This window comes from Scomber scombrus, chromosome 18 (genome assembly GCF_963691925.1).
Source record: "Scomber scombrus chromosome 18, fScoSco1.1, whole genome shotgun sequence".
NCBI lineage: Eukaryota > Metazoa > Chordata > Actinopteri > Scombriformes > Scombridae > Scomber > Scomber scombrus.
Window position 1 is genome coordinate 17,546,773 of NC_084987.1, and position 18,660 is coordinate 17,565,432.

At 34.8% G+C, this 18,660-nt stretch overlaps 1 protein-coding gene, 2 pseudogenes and 1 gene segment (V, D, J or C); 1 reads left to right on the top strand and 3 right to left on the bottom strand.

Annotated features, from left to right (window-relative positions):
• Positions 1 to 336: 336 nt before the first annotated feature.
• Positions 337 to 2,130, bottom strand: LOC134000008 (uncharacterized; annotated as a pseudogene).
• Positions 2,131 to 6,005: 3,875 nt separating this feature from the next.
• On the bottom strand, positions 6,006 to 7,733 carry LOC134000009 (Ig heavy chain V region 6.96-like). The segment is given in 3 exon segments: positions 6,006 to 6,081; positions 7,295 to 7,598; positions 7,685 to 7,733. Coding segments are annotated over 3 exon segments (429 nt in total).
• A 4,703-nt stretch (positions 7,734 to 12,436) lies between these two features.
• On the bottom strand, positions 12,437 to 12,918 carry LOC134000010 (immunoglobulin heavy variable 3-33-like; annotated as a pseudogene).
• Positions 12,919 to 14,590: 1,672 nt separating this feature from the next.
• On the top strand, positions 14,591 to 18,368 carry cabp5b (calcium binding protein 5b). 4 transcript variants are annotated; one of them, XM_062438622.1, is made up of 6 exons: positions 14,591 to 14,649; positions 16,053 to 16,078; positions 16,174 to 16,317; positions 17,306 to 17,415; positions 17,590 to 17,737; positions 18,340 to 18,368. In XM_062438622.1, exons 1-6 carry the CDS (start codon positions 14,591 to 14,593, stop codon positions 18,366 to 18,368), a joined length of 516 nt encoding a protein of 171 aa, XP_062294606.1. The 4 variants fall into 4 exon arrangements, with proteins under 4 accessions (XP_062294606.1, XP_062294608.1, XP_062294607.1 ...); XM_062438624.1 differs by having other exon boundaries at positions 14,591 to 14,645; positions 16,055 to 16,078; XM_062438623.1 differs by having other exon boundaries at positions 14,591 to 14,641; positions 16,048 to 16,078.
• Positions 18,369 to 18,660: the final 292 nt, after the last annotated feature.

An 18,660-nucleotide genomic window follows, 5' to 3' on the forward strand; every position in this document is an offset into this window, starting at 1 on the left:
CATGATGAAGATGAATTTATATCTATTTATATACATTTTTTTAAACTGTATTCATTATCAGTAGAGTTAAATTGAGTTTGAGTTTTGTTCAGTTGTGTGAAGGTTTGGAGTTTTACATAAAATACTTTCATGGTTTCAGTTTTGTTGATGTTTGAAGCCACAGACATGAAGATAAACCTCTAGAGAGCTGCTCACATACTGAAATACATGTAAAAGTTAAAAAATAAAAAGTAGGGTTATTGTTGAAAATGATCCCTTTTCCAGATATGTAAAAACACAATTGTATTGACATTTTTAATAACACATTTATCATGTGAGTTAATGGTAGTCTGATGTTTACAGTAGGATTTTGTACAGCTGCTCAACCAACTCCAGTCACTGTGAGTGTCGAGCACAATAATAAACAGCAGAATCTTCAGTCTTCAGACTGTTCATCTGCAGATACAGCTGCTCTCTGCTGTCATCTCTGGAGATGGTGACCCGGCCTTGAACTGACTGAGAGTAGTATTTGCTGCTACCACCACCATCACCAGCAATCCACTCCAGTCCTTTTCCAGGAGCCTGTCTGACCCAGTGTATGTAGTAGCTGCTTAATGACAATCCAGAGGTTGTACAGCTCAGTTTGTGGGATTCTCCAGGCTTTTTAACTGCTGGTTCAGATTCTGTCAGAGTCTGACCATCAACACATGTTAAGACAAAAAACTAAATATTCAATTACTTTAAGAAGTTAACTTTTTTAAGGCAGCTTCAACTTAGGATCAGTGAAAATCTTCACCTGTCCAGCAGATAGTTAGAAGCAGCAGTCCTGTCCTATAGTCCATCATGTTAAACTGTGTGTCCACTGTTCTCTGTCATCCTCTCTGCAGTCAGATAAGTAGAGCTGGAAGACATCAAAGTTTTGCATTGACTCCTCCTCACAGAGCAGATTTGGATTTGACTCTCATTGTAGTGTTGAGACTTCAGGCTGCACAATCTTCTTTAGTCAGTCTTTGTAGTATGATATGTGTCCAACTTTCATTCCAATACAGTCCAGTCCTTTACCTGCAGGCTGTCTGATCCAAGTTGTGCAATAACTGGTAACAGAACATGAGAGCATGTAGAGGTCTGAGAATGGATCCATGGGGGAACTCAATCAATTACTGATTCACATAACTTATTTCATACTTTCACAGACAATGAGAAAATGTGATTAGTATTCATTCATATTGCCATATTTATATAGTTATATATTATATTATTCAATTTGTCACTTGAATTCCATCACTCCTCACTCTTATGTGTTGGCATTATCAGTCAGATGGGGGATAATTTGGGGAAATCCATGTGGTAATGTTACCTCCTCAAGTCTTTGTAATAAATATAAATATATGACACATTGTTACAGAATTTTTCACCATAGGAATATAGTAGTACTATATGTACTATAGTAGTATAGTACATTTAATAATAATAAGTTAAAGTAAGTATGTATAAAACAATGTAATCAATTATTGTTTAAGGTAAATGAACAATATGTTTCATTATTTCATATTAGTCTTTACAAATGATATTAAGGTATTTTTGTGATTATTCTTTATTTGTTTTAATAGTGAACTGATGTTGAAATGATTAGTGGTGTGAGGGCTCCTCCTCTGGTGGCTTCATGTTACAAGTGTTCAGACACTGAGGGGTTTTTGTTCAGGTCTGCTGATGGTTTGTGTTATTGTGGGTCTCTGGCACAGTAATACACAGCAGTGTCTTCAGGCTGCATATTCTGTCCATTTAGAGTCAGTGTTTTGCTGGAAGAGTCTAAGTCAATACTGAACTTGTTCTTTAGTGAATCTTTGTAGTTAGAGCCTCCGGTATATTTCCATCCAATCCACTCCAGTCCTTTTCCTGCAGGCTGTCTGATCCAAGCTGTGTAATAGCCACTAACAGAATAAGAGACCTGACAGGTGATGGTCAGACGCTGACCTGGCTGCACAGTCACTGAGGCTGGCTGTGTCAACTGTTCACACTTCACACCTGTTAAAAGAAGAAAATTGTTTGTGAAAAATCATCAAACTAAAAGAAGAATTTCTGACTATGACAAATCCAGAGAGACTCACAGGATCCAGCTGCCAACAGCAGCAGCAGAGCTACAGAGAACATAGTTGATGTTGAAGCTGATGTGCTGTGATCTCCACTGACAGTCTGATGTGAAGTCTTTATAGCTGAGAAACAAGGAGGATCACTGAGTTTGCATAGTATAAAACTGATTCTATGGAGACTGATAAGACTGATATGATGAAGAGTCTGATGGGAATCACCTACATACTGTATTTTAATTTCATTACTCAAATGTAACACTTTGAAAATGTAGCTGACTTCAACAATTGTTAACTTTTTAATTCATAAAGGATCTCTGCTATTGCTTTAAACAATTATGCCTTGTATTGCAATGTATTGTTGTGACCGCATAATATGAATAATCATGAAATTAAGGACTGTTGTTAGGGAAAATGTTTATCATGGATAATAGAATAAAAAGTTATTAAAAATATCATTGAAACAATTCTATACATGATAATGATCTAAAACTGTGTTATTAGTATAGAATACATACTGAATTTACAAAAGATGCTATGTTTGAACATTTTAAACCAGAGATTGATCTTTTAATTAGCTATGCTTTTTACTGAGGGTGGATGAAGCTCTAACCCCATTAGTCTCATGTGGACAGCCTTTAGTAAGAATGACACATGACTTTCAAACTAATGTTCTTCAATCTCTTGTGAAGTCGGTTCTTTGCTGACAGAGATTACTCCTACATATGTTTACCTCATTGTTTGACACGTCTGCCACTTTTTCGACCACTTTCAACACTGTGACATTTTGTGTATTCATGTATATAATAAGGAAAAGCATAATAGGTCCTCTTAAATGAACCTCTTTAAATAGGATGCAAACTGTTTTCTGAGAGATTTGATTCACTTTCAGCTTCTTTTACATCATAATTCATTTAACAAGGAGGAGCACAGTAAAATACTAAATAAAATGGCCTTTACACAATGTATTTACTAGTGATTTAGGATGCATCACACAAAGGATGAGCTGAATAGATTTTGGATGAATGAAATATTCAGCTCAAATGCCAGACTCTATCAGAATCTTGCTTTCTTTGAAGAAAACGTTATCTCAATATTTTCTTTCAGACAATCATCTTTAATAGTATAAATGCAAAATCAGCATAAATGTGCTATAGTTATTTATTAAAACAGTTGTCATGTATATGAGTGACTGCAGCAAGAACAGCTGAAGGCCTGGAAATAGTCAGAAAAAACGATTCATTCAGTGTTTGGGTTGGTCATTTGATGATATGCTAATAAACAAAAACAATTTATTCTTTTCAGCTATCACTATATTTGTGATATCATTTTGACTTTAAATCATAGGTTAGACAACTTAAAAGGAATTTCAATAATAACATTAAAAATTGTTTTATCAATTAAAAAATATTTTAAATCAGTAAAATGTCTCAATTTCAAGATTATGTTTCGATTTGGTGCTTATGTGTGGTTGATCAGTTTTTTCTCATATTTGTTTTTCACAACATGCCAAAACGTTAACTTCTGCCTTAAATGCAGGATCTTCAGCCTAATGTGAAGATATGCAGTTCCAAGTCCACCACCAACACAGAATATTTAATTATTAGCATTACATTAAGAGGGAAATGGCTTTTTTTTCATCTTCTCGAAACATTTCTTCCAATGAAACACAAATACATTATTTGTCTTATTAAAAACAATTACATTTCACTATTTAATTTGATTGAATTCAGCATTCAGTCAAAGGTGATAAAATACAACTTAAATATTCAGTCATTTACTATTCAGTGTTTCAATCACTGTTAATAAATAAAATGTTGATAAAATGTTCTCCCTGGTGGTGGTTATTATTGTCTCTCACTGTGTCTCTTCCAGCGCTGTTCATCTGTAGATAGAGCTTACTGCTGGAGTCATCTCTGGAGACTGTCTGATCCAGTTCATAGGATAACTATTGAATGTGAATCCAGAGGTTGTACAGAGCAGTTTGTGTGATTCTCCAGATTTTTTAACCACTGGTTCGGATTATGTCAGAGTCTGACCATCAACACCTGTTCTATAACATTCTACTTCTTGGAAATTGCTTTATTGCCATCACATCAAAACATTCACCAATGATTTGAATATATTTTGGACTGAGGACATCTCACCTGTCTGATCCATGAAGCTCACTGATCAAATGTTTTTCAGCTTGTTTCCCTTTTAAAGTAATTTTATATAATGTGTACTTTTTACTTGTGAATGTGACATTAGTAACTCTATCACTGTGACTGATGTAAAATGTTTTGCTTTTGTAAATATTCAGTTAATAAGAAACCAAGATGTCATTATTACTTGTTGTCTTTGAAGGTTTTTGTGCAGCTGCTTCACTGTCTTCAGTCACTGTGCTTTATCGAGCACAGAAGTAAACAGCAGAATCTTCTTCTGTCAGACTCTTGATCTCGAGGTACTGATTGCTGCTGGACCCAGTTTCAGTTATAATGAATCGACTTTGAAAGGAGCTGGCGTAGCTAGCAGAGTTTTTGCCTGTATCCATCCTCCCAATCCACTCCAGAGCTTTGCCTGGCCTCTGTCTTATCCAGTGAATATTGTAGCTTGTCAGGCTATAACCAGATATGATACATGACATCTTCACTGTCTCTCCAGGTCTTTTCACCTCAGAGGGAGACTGTTCCAGTTTGATCTCACTCCAAACTCCTGTAAGCAAAGACATGAAGATCATCATCCATCAAACTTTTAAAAAAAATCACAGGTCAGATTTTCACAAAAAACTAAGTTTTCTCTGTGTTGAAGGATAATTTATTCTCTTACCATGAATACAAAGCATTGAGAATAAACTCCAGAAAATCATATTTTCCATTCTGTAAAAAAAATATAGTTCAGTGCTTTTTATCTGAGAGTTTGCAAGGTTTAAAATCTGTCCCAGTTGTTCTGTCACAAATGACTTGAGAATTCCTGGTGGTGTTTATAAGGGATGAAAAGTTTGCATAGACCTCCCTCTACAGGTTTAAAAAGGAAATGCTTAAGTATCACAGCTCTGCTTCACATCACTCCACTCATAAGAACAGCATATGAACACATACAGTAAAATAATAATAGAAACAATTGAAATAATTCTTGACCTCTTGGAGCAGTGAGAATATTGAAAGGAAAAAACAACAACATTTCAGGCAGAAAAGCATTGACTTCATCTTACAAATTGTCCTCTGTTAATCCTTTGGACCTCTCTGTACATTAATGCATTTTAATAGTCATTATTTTTATGCTCTATTTTTTTTCCTCTTCTTCTGATTTGCATTATTTATTGCACATTATGAGTTTTACCACAGCCTCTGGAGTTTACCAGCCTGCATTTAACTGCACGTTGTCTGAGCTTGTGACTGAATATTGAATCTTTTAAATGTTAAATGTTCTGAACTGTAAATTTGACAGAAACACATTCCTAAAATGATTAATTTCATTATTACTTGATTTGAGAACCAAAACGTTTTTCTTCTGGAAAGAATTATATTAAATATCGATAGAATATCTCTTTTTAGACTATTGATGTGTTTTTAATGAATGTGGATGCTGTTTATTTTATCTTACCTTTGTGTGAAACAGAAAATGAACGTCATTTCTAATCATCATAAAACACTGATAAAAATGTTTAAACGTATCTTCTTTGTATTCTAAAAAAAACTTCCCAAGTCTCTTCTGTACTGATAGAGGCTTTAAGTCAAAAACATTTAAACACCAAACAACTTCTCTGTCACAGAGTAACTGTCCTCATACACTCCACTGAATATGTATTTATTTATACTTGAAATAACAGCATGTTGGTTGAGTCTTTCTGGTTGCTGGGTATTTGTGCAGGTCTGTTGGTGGTTTGTATCACTGTGCGGTAGCGGACACAGTAATACACAGCTGTGTCCTCAGGCTGCAGATTCTGTCCTGTTAATGTCACACACAAGTGTGTGTGTGATAAAGGAACTTGTTCTTCAGAGCATTATTTTGGTAAAAGTCACCTCCTCCCCACCGATGGAAAATCCAGTCCATTGGTTTTCCTTCACTCTGTCTGATTCAACCTGTTGCATAGCTGTTATCAGTCAGAGAATAACCAGAGACCTGACAGGTGATGGTCAAAGACTGTCCAGGCTGCACAACCATTGAGTCTGGCTGGATGAGATCAATACTGTACACACTTGTGGAAACACAAATCAACATTATCTCCATCATTCATGTGAATATTCAGTGTCTCTAATGTGTTTATTAGTGTGAATCCACTGAAAGCTCCTCACAGGATCCAGCTGCCAGCAGCAGCATCAGAGCTACAGAGAACATGGTTGATGTTGAAGCTGAACTGATGTGAGCTCCTCTGTCCTCTCACTGACACACACACTTCACTTCCTTATGAATCACATTTATTTGCATGTTGTTGAATAAACAATGATCTTTTTTGTAGTACTTCTATTTATCACTTTGAGGTGAAGAGTTCAGTCTTTCCTCTCAATTTCCATACTTGAGTATAATATGTGGTTAATTTAGTGAATTTATGATGTTGCTATGATTTTGCTTAAAGTGACATTTTAAATAATGTATCATCTATTCATGTATTCATATAGATGAACAGATTTTAGTCTAATACTGCATGTTTCAAGGATACCATATTAAATGAGTGAGATTTGTGTAATAATGGATTAATACACATCATCATCCACAGTAGCACTAAAAGTTTCTTTACAAAATCTGTCTTTGGTGACTCCATGTAAGTTTAAAATACTTTGACATGGTGAACTTTTTTTTTTTTAAATGCTATTTTAATTTACTTTACCTTTAGAGTTAAATTCATCATTTGCCAACCAAAAGTGAAGTGACAACAAAATCATATAACAGTTTGATGTTTCTGCAGCTGTGTGAATGTTTGGAATTTTACATAAAATATTTTAATGGTTTCAGTGTTGCTGATGTTTGAAGCTACAGACATGAAGATAAACCTCTAGAGAGCTGCTCACATACTGAAATACATGAACAAATTAAAAAAGAGCTGTTTTAGGTGAGATGAGGATTACAATCATTAAGGATTATTGTTAAATGTATCCTCTCTCTGGAAATGTATTTTAAAAACACAATTCAAACAGTGGAATTATGTAATTTCATAGACATTGAAACATTTATCATGCCAGTTAATGGCGGTCTGATGAGTACTGTAGGATTTTGTACAGCTGTTCAACCAGCTCAGTCACTGTGGCTCGCAAGCACAATAATAAACAGCAGAATTTTCAGTCTTCAGACTGTTCATCTGCAGATACAGCTGCTGTCTGCTGTTGTCTCTGGAGATGGTGAACCGGCCTTGAACTGACTGAGAGTAGTAGATGTAAGCACTGTCATATCTAATCATTGCAATCCACTCCAGTCCTTTGCCAGGAGCCTGTCTGATCCAATTCATCCAGTAGTCACTGAATGTGAATCCAGAGGTTGTACAGGTCAGTTTGTGGGATTCTCCAAGTTTTTTAACTGATAGTTCAGATTCTGTCAGAGTCTGACCATCAACACCTGTTAAGACAAAAAAAGAAGAGTCACTTCATATGTTAGCATTATTTGAAGGACAGATTCAACTCAAGATCTTTGAATATTTTCACCTGTCCAGCAGATAGTTAGAAGCAGCAGTCCTGTCCTATAGTCCATCATGTTAAACTGTGTGTCCACTGTTCTCTGTCATCCTCTCTGCAGTCAGATAAGTAGAGCTGGAAGACATTAAAGTTTTGCATTGACTCCTCCTCACAAGCAAGATACAACTGGAATACAATGTATAGTTAACTTGGCAAGAGTTCTCTTGCCAAATGATTAATGACTTAATGCAATGTGTATTGCAGCCCCAGATATTTTCTAATGACTGAACAGGAGATATGATGTGCTACTGCAGGTCAACTAGGTGATTTTCATACTGTACATGAACTGAAACAATAGGCTGGTTGAACATCTAAACATTAATGCATGTCATGTGAATTGTATATACGTACAAATTTAGAAATTGAGTGCTCCCATCAAATAGGACTATTGGGTGCATTACTCACCATTACATTGCAGGTAAGAAGCAGGGGCAGGGGTAGGGGGGGCTTCTGGGGCTGCAGCCCCAAATGTTTTCTCAAAAGCCCTGAATGTATTTTAAAATAGTTAAAGTCACTTTTTATGAAAAGTGAGTGAGTTTATAACAATTGTTAATAAGAGTGAAACTTCTGAAGACATTTCAGTTGAGGCAGTGTTACACAGTGAAATTAAAAATGAACAATAATTTTGGATTTTCTTTAAATCTAATTCCATATTGTTATTTATACATTATATGTGCATTATTTTTGGAACATTGTTGATAAGGACCAAAATAAATGACAGGTACCACTACTAATGTTTGCAGTAGTCATACAATTCAATCAAATTAAATTGTGTGCATGTAAATAATTGTCCCTGGCTCTGGTTACTTTGGGCTTTGATCCAGATGTTGACAACCCCTCAATCCATCCCTGGTAAGAAGTCTAAGAAACAGCAACATCATCTGGTGGTTACATTGTGTGTTCATCTGCATGTCTGTGCACTTTTAGGAGCAATATCAGTCTTCTTACTGCCTTCTGTTCTACAGACTCCTACTGCTCCCTGTAGGTCTTTGTTACAGACACAACACTGAGGGTTTTTGTAAAGCCTTACTACTGCTCCTTACAGTAATAACCAGTGTGTGTATATGTGTCTAGCACAGTCATACACTGCAGAGCATTCTTCTAGCATAAGTGTTCCTACCGGCATCAGAGAAGCCGACCCCTATCCACTCTGGTCCTTTTCCTGCAGGTTGTCTGATACACTTCATACCACAGCATGTAAATGAGAATCTGCAGGAGAGAATGAGAGTTTCAACAGATTTAGTATTAGTGACTAAACATCGGTATATATATCAGTATAAATTTTTATCCTTCCATATTGGATAAGATATCACATCTCGAAACATTATTGTTATTATTAAGAAACAAAGAAATGTTTCATTATCTCTTATAATTGTTATCTTTAAATAATTCTGAAGGAGTACATTTTTGTTCATCTTAGTCTCCTGGTTGGATCCTTGTTAAACTTTTATTCATTAGTTATTTATAATAATGTGTATAACAACATTTAATCACTTGTACATTACTTATAATAGATTGATATCTGGTCATGAATATAAAGTAAACTTTTCAATGTAAATTTCAATTTGCCAATTGTAATTTCATTATCAATTGTTGTTTAATTATGACTTTACAACATATTGGTCATATAGTACACATTTATGAAGATAAAATCTTAACAAGAGTAGCCTCTAAAGAAGCTGAGTAATTTATTTTCTGACTTCTTTTGACCAAATTATTTTTTTCTTTTTTTATTTGTATTTTTTTCTTTTTTTTAATCACTGGAAGCAGAAGAAAAAATGTCAGAGTTCAAACCAACAAGTAAATGACACGGCCTGCTCCAGTTGAACTATCTCACGGTCAAATGCAAAACACTTCTGTCAAGCATCATCGCTCAAGCAGCTACAATGACTAACACTCCCCAGACATAAACTAGAGGAACTCATTACAGTCATTAACTAATCAAACTCACAAGGAAACACTCATCATACATAATCTAACACACCAAAAAGGCTCCATGATCCTTCTGTCACCTATAAAAGCCACAGCTGTGTCCCAAATCACTTATTCAGTGATGTCTGTCCATAACTATGGGCACTTTTTCCATTATACACAGTTTTGAGGAATCATAAATATTAATAACATGGTGGAAAATAAATACTGTATAAGAGTGATTGTGTACACAACCTGATCAACTTCAACATTACAGACAAATCAACTCAGCTACTGTTACTGCTGATTTTAGTCTGTAACCTGTATGTCTTATATCTAAAATAATGTTCATGAAATGGTAAATATAAATGAATATAAACAAATAAAATGTTTATGTTTATATTCTGAAGCCACTTCATGCCTTGATACATACTGACATGCAAATACATGTCTCTCATTTTAATAAAGTTTATTTGCAGTTCTGACCGTTTCTACACAGTTTCACAGCAGCAGGTGTTCTCCCAGATGTGCAGAGAGAGGGGAAGTGACTCTGTAAAGATGATACGTTTAGAAATGTCAGTAATATCTGTTGGGACAGTGGTGGCCTAAATGTTAGAGAAGCGAGCTTATGATCGGCGAAACGGCAAAACTTTCTGCAATGAACCGATAACAGAAGTTTAAGCTCTGTTAAAATAGTTTCATAATTCACTGACCACTGACTGTTTTCCTTTTTAGTTTCACCCTTTACTTCTGTCAGTAAACCTGGTAAACTGTATCCAGAGTCTCGATGTGAGTGAGGCGTTTAGCTGCCTGTCAATACATGCACAGCACATGCATCAACATAATCTAAAATCCTTCTGTCACCTATAAAAGCCACAGCTGTGTCCCAAATCACTTATTCAGTGATGTCTGTCCATAACTATGGACATGGTTTCCATTATACACAGTTTTGAGGGATCATAAATATTAATAACATAGTCCAAAATAAATACTGTATAAGAGTGATTGTTTACACAACTTGAACAACTTCAACATTACAGACAAATCAACTTAGCTACTGTTACTCCTGATTTTAGTCTGTATCATGTATGTCTTATATCTAAAATAATGTTCATGAAATGGTTTCATGTTCGTGTTCGTGTTTCGTGTTTCAATGTTCATAAAATGTTTATGTTTATATTCTGAAGCCACTTCATGCTTTGATACATACTGACATGCAAATACATGTGAAAGACACTACTCTCATTTTAATAATGTTTATTTGCAGTTCTGACAGTTTCTACAGAGTTTCACAGCTGCAGGTGTGCTCCCAGATGTGCAGAGAGAGGGGGAGGGACTCTGTAAAGATGATATGTTTAGAAATGTCAGAAAACGGCAAAACTTTCTGCAATGAATTGATAACAGTTAACAGTTAACAGTTAACAGTTAATAGTTAACAGTTAATAGTTAACGTAAGAATTATTGTTTTATTTTGTTTTGTTTTTTTATTGTTACATTTGCTGGTCTGGGCGGATCTGAAATGACAACAAAAATGTTCCGTTGTGTATCACAAGCACACCAGAATTCAGAGTCATAGTCCATTTGATGACAGTTTATGTACAGACATCACAGGTAAAGTGGAATATTCTATAGATATTATAGAAACAACTATAGATACTATAAAAATAGGTTTAAAAAAACACACAATGGGCAAGGAATCTGTTGTCATTTCTCTGTTACATAATGTAACCCTCTCATCTTATCACAACATTGTATTTGTACTCCCTGTTTCCATATAATATTGTGTTTTTTAGTAAAACATGTGCGTGTGTGTGTGTGTGTGTGTGTGTGTGTGTGTGTGTGTGTGTGTGCGTGTGTGCGTGTGTGTGTGTGTGTGTGTGTGTGTGTGTGTGTGTGTGTGTGTGTGTGTGTGTGTGTGTGTGTGTGTGTGTGTGTGTGTGTGTGTGTGTGTGTGTGTGTGTGAGGATTAGTCTGGTGGGTTGCTGGGATATTTGTACCAGTCTGTTGGTGATTTGTGTAAATATCACTCTGCTAGTAGATGTGTATGTGTGCTAAAGAAATTCTTCAGAATATTATTTTAATAAAAGTCTCCTATCCCCTTTTATGTCTATTGTTTTCACATTTGACATTTTAGTAGTTACACATATTCAAAGACTCATGTTCTCTTAAACAGTGAACTGATGTGGAATTATTTAGTGGTCTGAGGGCTCCTCTGTTCAGTGTTCAGACATTGAGGGTTTTTTTTTTTTATGCCTGCTTGCATTTTAAGTTGATGCTAAACTTGTGCAAGCAGATATATAAATCCATCTATGTATACATATACTGAAAGTTTTCTCACTTTCCCTAAACAGTCAAACAAAAGCTTTTTTTGAGAGTACCTTAATTATGCCTGTGTGCAAAAAATGTCCTCAGGCCTTACCAAATGTTTTCATTTCATTATGTGATTTATTTGTCTCCTTCCAATCATTATTTTGCAATTGTATTAGCAATTAGTTATTTTAATGGATGGAATATAACGATAATAATAATGAAAAATATTCACTCAGGCTTTACAAAATAATTGATGGGATTATTAACCATTACATTGCTGTAGAAAAGCATAAGTTGGTAAACACCATAAGAAAGAGGAAGTTGCATACCACAACCTCAGCTGTTGCTTTCTTAGTGTGCATTCATGTGTGCATGTATGTACAGTTTGGGGGCATTGTCATTACTTACCTTAGTAAATGTTGTACCAAACTATATCTACTACTGCCACCTGGAGGTCTTTGTAAAAACATTGTCTGTGGAGTTTTTGTAAAGCCTCTCTGCTTACTTTAACCAGTGTGTGTCTCTGGCACAGTAATACACACAGAGTCCTCTGGCTTTAAGTTGGACAGTCTCAGATACACCATGCTGTTGCTATTTTCTCGGGTGATTTCTATTCGTCCTTGCACACTGCTTGCATACATTGTTTTACTAGCATCATAGTAAATGAGACCCATCCATTCCAGTGCCTTTCCAGCAGGTTGTCTAATCCAGTGCATTCCATACTGACTGAAATCAAAGCCAGTTCCTCTGCAGGAAAGACTGAGGGCTTCCTGAGGCTTCCTCAGCACTGGAGTTGAGGGTATGGACTCCATAGCTTGGCCATTCAAACCTGTCAAAGAAACAGAAGTAAAAGGATCAGTGTCAGTGGAATCAATGTCAGAACATAAAATATGTATTTTTCCATTTCTGATCAGTATTGCAGTATGAAACAACTAACAGGGCAGACAAAGCGCTGTCAGCAGAATAGACAGTTTGTCCATCATATTGCAACTCCTAATGTGAACTCAGATGCTTCACACTGAAAGACAGATGGTCTTACAGTCCCTAAAAAACTCTGGATTTGCATCATACAAAGGAGGGGCTAACATATTTGGCTCAGATATCATTCAAATACATCTGAAAGGTAAAAATATGATTTGTGGATGTTTATGTTCTTTCCCAGCAATGGTTTCACTGACAAACAATGGTTGCATCAGCACTTTAGGTGTTAGGCTTTAGGTGTGGTTGTGATTGTGATTCTTCACTGCTAAAATAATTAATTTACCAAAACGGAATCCACACAGAGTCTGTGTGACAGTCTATGCATATATTATTTTCTGAGACTGTTTGAAACTTTTCACAATGTCTCTGTTTTTCCTGTTTCAATAAGTCCATCAGGTATGTCTGAAAAATAATTTACTTCACTTTTGAGTCCTCCTAATTTTTCATAGCATGATAAAGCTATAAACTTTGTCTGTTACAATTTCCGTCTCTATTTATTTTGTTTTGTTGTAATTACTTAATGTTCATTTTTCTTTAAAGCCCTTTGGTCAGCTTCTTTTTTTAAATGTGATCTACATAACTTTGACTTGACTTGACTAAGCTCATGGATTACATAATGCTGCATGAAATGCCACCAAAGTGTTTGGTAAATTACAAAGCCAGTGAAGTGAAACAGAATTTGATCTGTCCTGTAGTCTAGTCATGTCATGTACAGGATCAATGCTCTTATGTAAAAAGATATTAAACATTTAAAGAACATTGTCTGGCATCATGCTCATGATGTAAGATCCTGCTCCATATAGACAGCCTATAATCACTATATATTAAATGGATATTCACTAAATATGCTGTTTTTGTGATGATCAGATTGGTTACATGCTCGGTTTGTGTTGTGCGTGTCGATTGGAGAATCTTCTTAAATCTAGATTATGTTCGGATTGAATTTTCCCAGTGCATTTATGGTTATGTGATGAAAGTTTTATTTCTTTCCGTATCTATAAAGAAATAACTAATGGACATTATGCAGGAGCATATCATGCAAAATCCCTCTAACAGACTTTCCCTCCCCACTTTCCCATCCGTTGTACTCTATCATGTTTCATTTAGAGATAACAGACAGAAAGCTCTATCCAGTCAGCCATTTTCTCAACCAGCACCATACGAAGGAATGCAAGCAGCCAACAAACACACAAACACTGATATGTATGCTACAAGTGCCCCGTTTCCACATGAGTAAAGCTTGAGATCCAGAGAGGAGGTTAGAAAGCTATTTTCATCAGAGGTAAACAGTTATTTTAGAAAATGTCACCACTTTTTTTTATTACAGTGCAATTTCTATTACAGAAATTCAGATCCCTTTATTATCCTCATTAGAAGGTCTTAAAAACAACAGTCATGTTTGACTGTGTATATGAAATTGTGTATATGCAGAGCATTAAGCCCATCTTTCTTTTGTAGACCAAAGCTGCAGAGATAATCCATGAGAGACCTCATCCCTCCTCTCTGGCATACACGGATCACTACTCATCACGGTTTACACTCACAGACACATGCTTGCATGGGAAAAATAAACCCAATGATATAGCGACATATAACAGAGTGAATTGAATTTTGATTGTGCTTTGATAAGTAATTCACAAAAAAATATCCAGGATCTCGACTAAGGCTGCCATCATGAGTCTCAAACAAGCCTGCATCTTTCTGAGAGGAGGTTCAAAGAGACAAGTAAGTCAGTATATTTTTGGTACAGTTTATTGTAATTTTTCACCACTGTCATGTGTGTTTACTTTTCTAAAGAAAATGTATTAAATATAAGTACATATAATATTTTTACATTTATTTACCAGGAAGGTATCTTATTTTCATCTCTTTTATTTTGTATGAAACAAATCTTATAATCTTAAACTATTATGTTATTATGTTTTGTTTTTAATATGGTGTTATTTTTGAGCCAAGGGGAAAAGAAGATATATATATCACCAGTCCTGCGCTTGAATTGAGGTGGGAAGGCAAACTTTTTAGCATTAGGTGGAGAGATTAGTATTCAGCTTCTGCATATTGAATATACAAATGAAAACATAATTACATCTACAAGATTCATTCTACACTCATTTACTGTGTATATTGAAATGTGTACATATCTTAAATGTGTAGAAAATGTGTGCTAAAGGTGTAATTGCAAAAATACTGCATGTAGAATATGATCTGGGATTAATCAGTAAGAAACTCATCGCAGACATAAGTCCTCATGTCAAAACATATTTACAGATGTAAAAAGAGCACGAACAGAATGCATTTGGAGATATACAACCCATATTCAGAATGTACAGAAACAAAATATATTTTGTATTGCTCTTTAATTTGAATTACTTTTTATTATTATTTGACATTTGAGTTCAGAAAGTGAAAAAAGTACTGAATAAATGAATTTACTCCATCATATGCACAACAATATTTGTGGCACAAAAACTAAAAGCATATATGCAAAATAATAACAAGCAGGACAGGAGTTGCAGTAAAAATATTAAATGCTGATCAGAATGTGTTACATACTATGAGGTTGTTTGGAAAAAGATTTGAAATATTGGATAAAAGTATAATTAACCGCAACTCTCTAGATAATTAGAAATAATGGCTCTCACTGTTATAACCTTGAATGTGTAACTTAATTTAACAAAAATGATAAATATATTTTTTTAAATTGAAAATGCTGAACTCCCCAACATTTAATTTTCCAAAATTACACATGGGATGTGTTGGGACACATTACATTTCCTGACAAAGGTTTTCTGTGTATGTATTCATGCCACTAACTGCCTTGTTTCCCCTCTTTTACTGTAAGTTCCTGTCTTTCAGTGGCCTAATGTGTTTTGATAAATTAAATGGTAAATTCAAATCTACACACATACTGTATATGTTCAAAATTCTCAGACACTGTCATTGAACACTAACTGTTTCACCAGGGGCAATGCATGTTTGTATATATATGGGGTTTATAGGAGGCCACTGTAAAAACACTGTGAGGACACTATATAGATGACTGTGCACATAACACGAGTTGTATATTGTGTGGTGTATAAAACTTACTAATATCAATTCATATTTGTGTCCATATTGTTATTGATTTGCAGACAAGAGATCTTACACAGGATGAGATTGACGGTAATTATTTTTGCATGCTTTCAGATACATTTGTTGCAGAGTGCTTTGTAATGTTTTCTAGCCTCTCACTTTGCTTGTGTCTACACATTCTCTAGAATTACGTGAAGCTTTTGTCGAGTTTGATAAAGACAAGGATGGTTTCATCAGCTGTAAAGATTTGGGGAATCTGATGCGGACCATGGGTTACATGCCGACTGAAATGGAGCTGATAGAACTGGGCCAGAATATCAACATGAATTGTGAGTAAAGTCCTCCAATTCATGAGGTTAAAGCAAAAAACATCAGCACTCCAATAATAGACTGATTTCAGAGTATTTCCCTTTTTCTTCAGTACATCACATGAAGTACAGACAATGAAATGTTAGAATTTTAAAATGCCAGTCATCACCTCTTTGGTGCCAAATAAATAAATTAACAGATGTGTGGCTATTTTCAAACTTGCGCTGCCATCTTCATGACTGGAGAGTCATATATTAGAAAACACACGATCTTAAGTAGAATCATCAATTCAGTTATTTTTCATTATGAAAAACCTAAAAATAAAAAAAAATCTCAACTTCTCCTGAAAAAAATGGCTTAAATTTGAAAGTAAAAAATTGCTGCACAAATAACCGAGAGTATTGATCGTTTTGAATGAAATGTTTTCAGGAAATGTGGCTTTCAGGCTCAATTCCTCCTGAGCTTTCATTTACATATTTCTATCTTGAAAGTTGCTTGTCAAGTGTCATAATATGAATATATTTTCTGCTGGCTTACCTTAAGTCACTGGTTATAATAAATTGTACAGAAAAACTAATATATTGTACAAGTTTTAGTATATTCTAACAGTTGAATGTAAAAAATCCTATACATATTTATGAAACCTGAGTGTGTATTGTCAGTATTTCACACCACGAACATTGTGTATAAGCTTATCAATGTAGGAAAAAGAAAATACATTTAAAAAACCAGAGAAAGTAGCACTGGAACTGTACTTGAAAATTGCATATGATCTCAATTGTTTTCCCACAGTGACTATTGCAGCAGGAAGAAATACAATGTATGAAATAAAAGATCACTAAGTGCATCATATCATATCTCTCCAATAGCTAAAAGCCAGACGTGATTGTTTTTTATGATCACGTTATTACATTTAATCTTTGCTTTAGATGTGGTTTATGACTACTGCTCATAGTTACTACTAACCTTTTATCGTTTGTAACATTTATATCATTTGTCTTATCACAGTGGGGGGACGAGTGGACTTTGAGGATTTTGTGGAACTAATGACCCCCAAGCTTGTGGCTGAAACTGCAGGGATGATTGGGTTGAAGGAACTTAAAGAGGCATTCAGAGAGGTGAGCTCAACAACCTTATTGTCTCTCTTTGGTGTTTGGCTCCCCATGGTGGACACCAAATGAAAATGAACATCTGAAACTTCAAATCTGGAAAACATAATGTTGTCACTGTAGTATGTCCAAAATACCCTTTGTAAAGGCTTTGCAAATGTTTGTTTTCATCTGTCTTTACAGTTTGATATAGATGGTGATGGCTCAATTACATCTGATGAGCTGAGAAATGCCATGGTGAAGTTATTGGGTGAACAAACCAGCAAAAATGAAATTGATGCAGTGGTCAGAGAAGTTGACAACAATGGAGATGGAACAGTTGACTTTGAGGGTGAGATACAAGATGCAAGTGATACACACAGGACAAAAAAATGTTCACTGTTTATAACCTCATATTAACTTCTATTGTCGAAATGTTGACTAAATGTTGAAGAGGGTTGATTTGGAAGACACAGAAGTTGAAGTTGTTATCAATACATTTTAAGTGTTCATTAATTTAGAAAAAATGTCAAAGTGATTTAACTCATGAAGCATGTACTTATACAAAGTTAATTTAAAATAAAATCTATTTGTTTTGATGCCAAATAGACTTTTTTCACTCGTTAACACAAGTGCTACAAATAACATTTCATTTCATAACATTGTTATGGCTGACTGGCACACCTACTGTAGATTAATCTGAGCCTTAATTAATGGCATTAGCCTGACTATCGTTTTTTACTGTTATGACAAGTCACAATGTCGTCCATGAAAAAGGTATATCGTTGAAAGAATCTGTTAAGTCAAATGGTTATTTCATTCAATTCAATTTCTTTTCTTTCAGTTACTTACACTTTTTACAGATAGTATGAATTCATTTTAACAGTCATCTATAAGAAAACAGCAGTTATAAAACAATTTAGCTAATCAATATCTTCTCCATTGTCTTTACAGAGTTTGTAAAAATGATGTCGCAGAAATGAGGACAACTGAACACATGGATGATTAAGAATGGAGAGGATGTCGTTTTTGTTTAATTCTATGCTGATGATAGCCTACTTTAATTTCCTTTTATTTTAATGAATCTGCCTCATATAAGATCATCAGGAGCTCAATAATCTTAACATAACAAAGATGTTTTGTTCTCTTTTTTAAACTTGATGGATATAAAATAATGAATATTTCAATGGTAGCCCTAGACAATGGTGCCCTAGTATTTATGATATTTCAATTCAGCGAATTTGATGATGTCTAATTTGCCCTGAATCTCCCAGA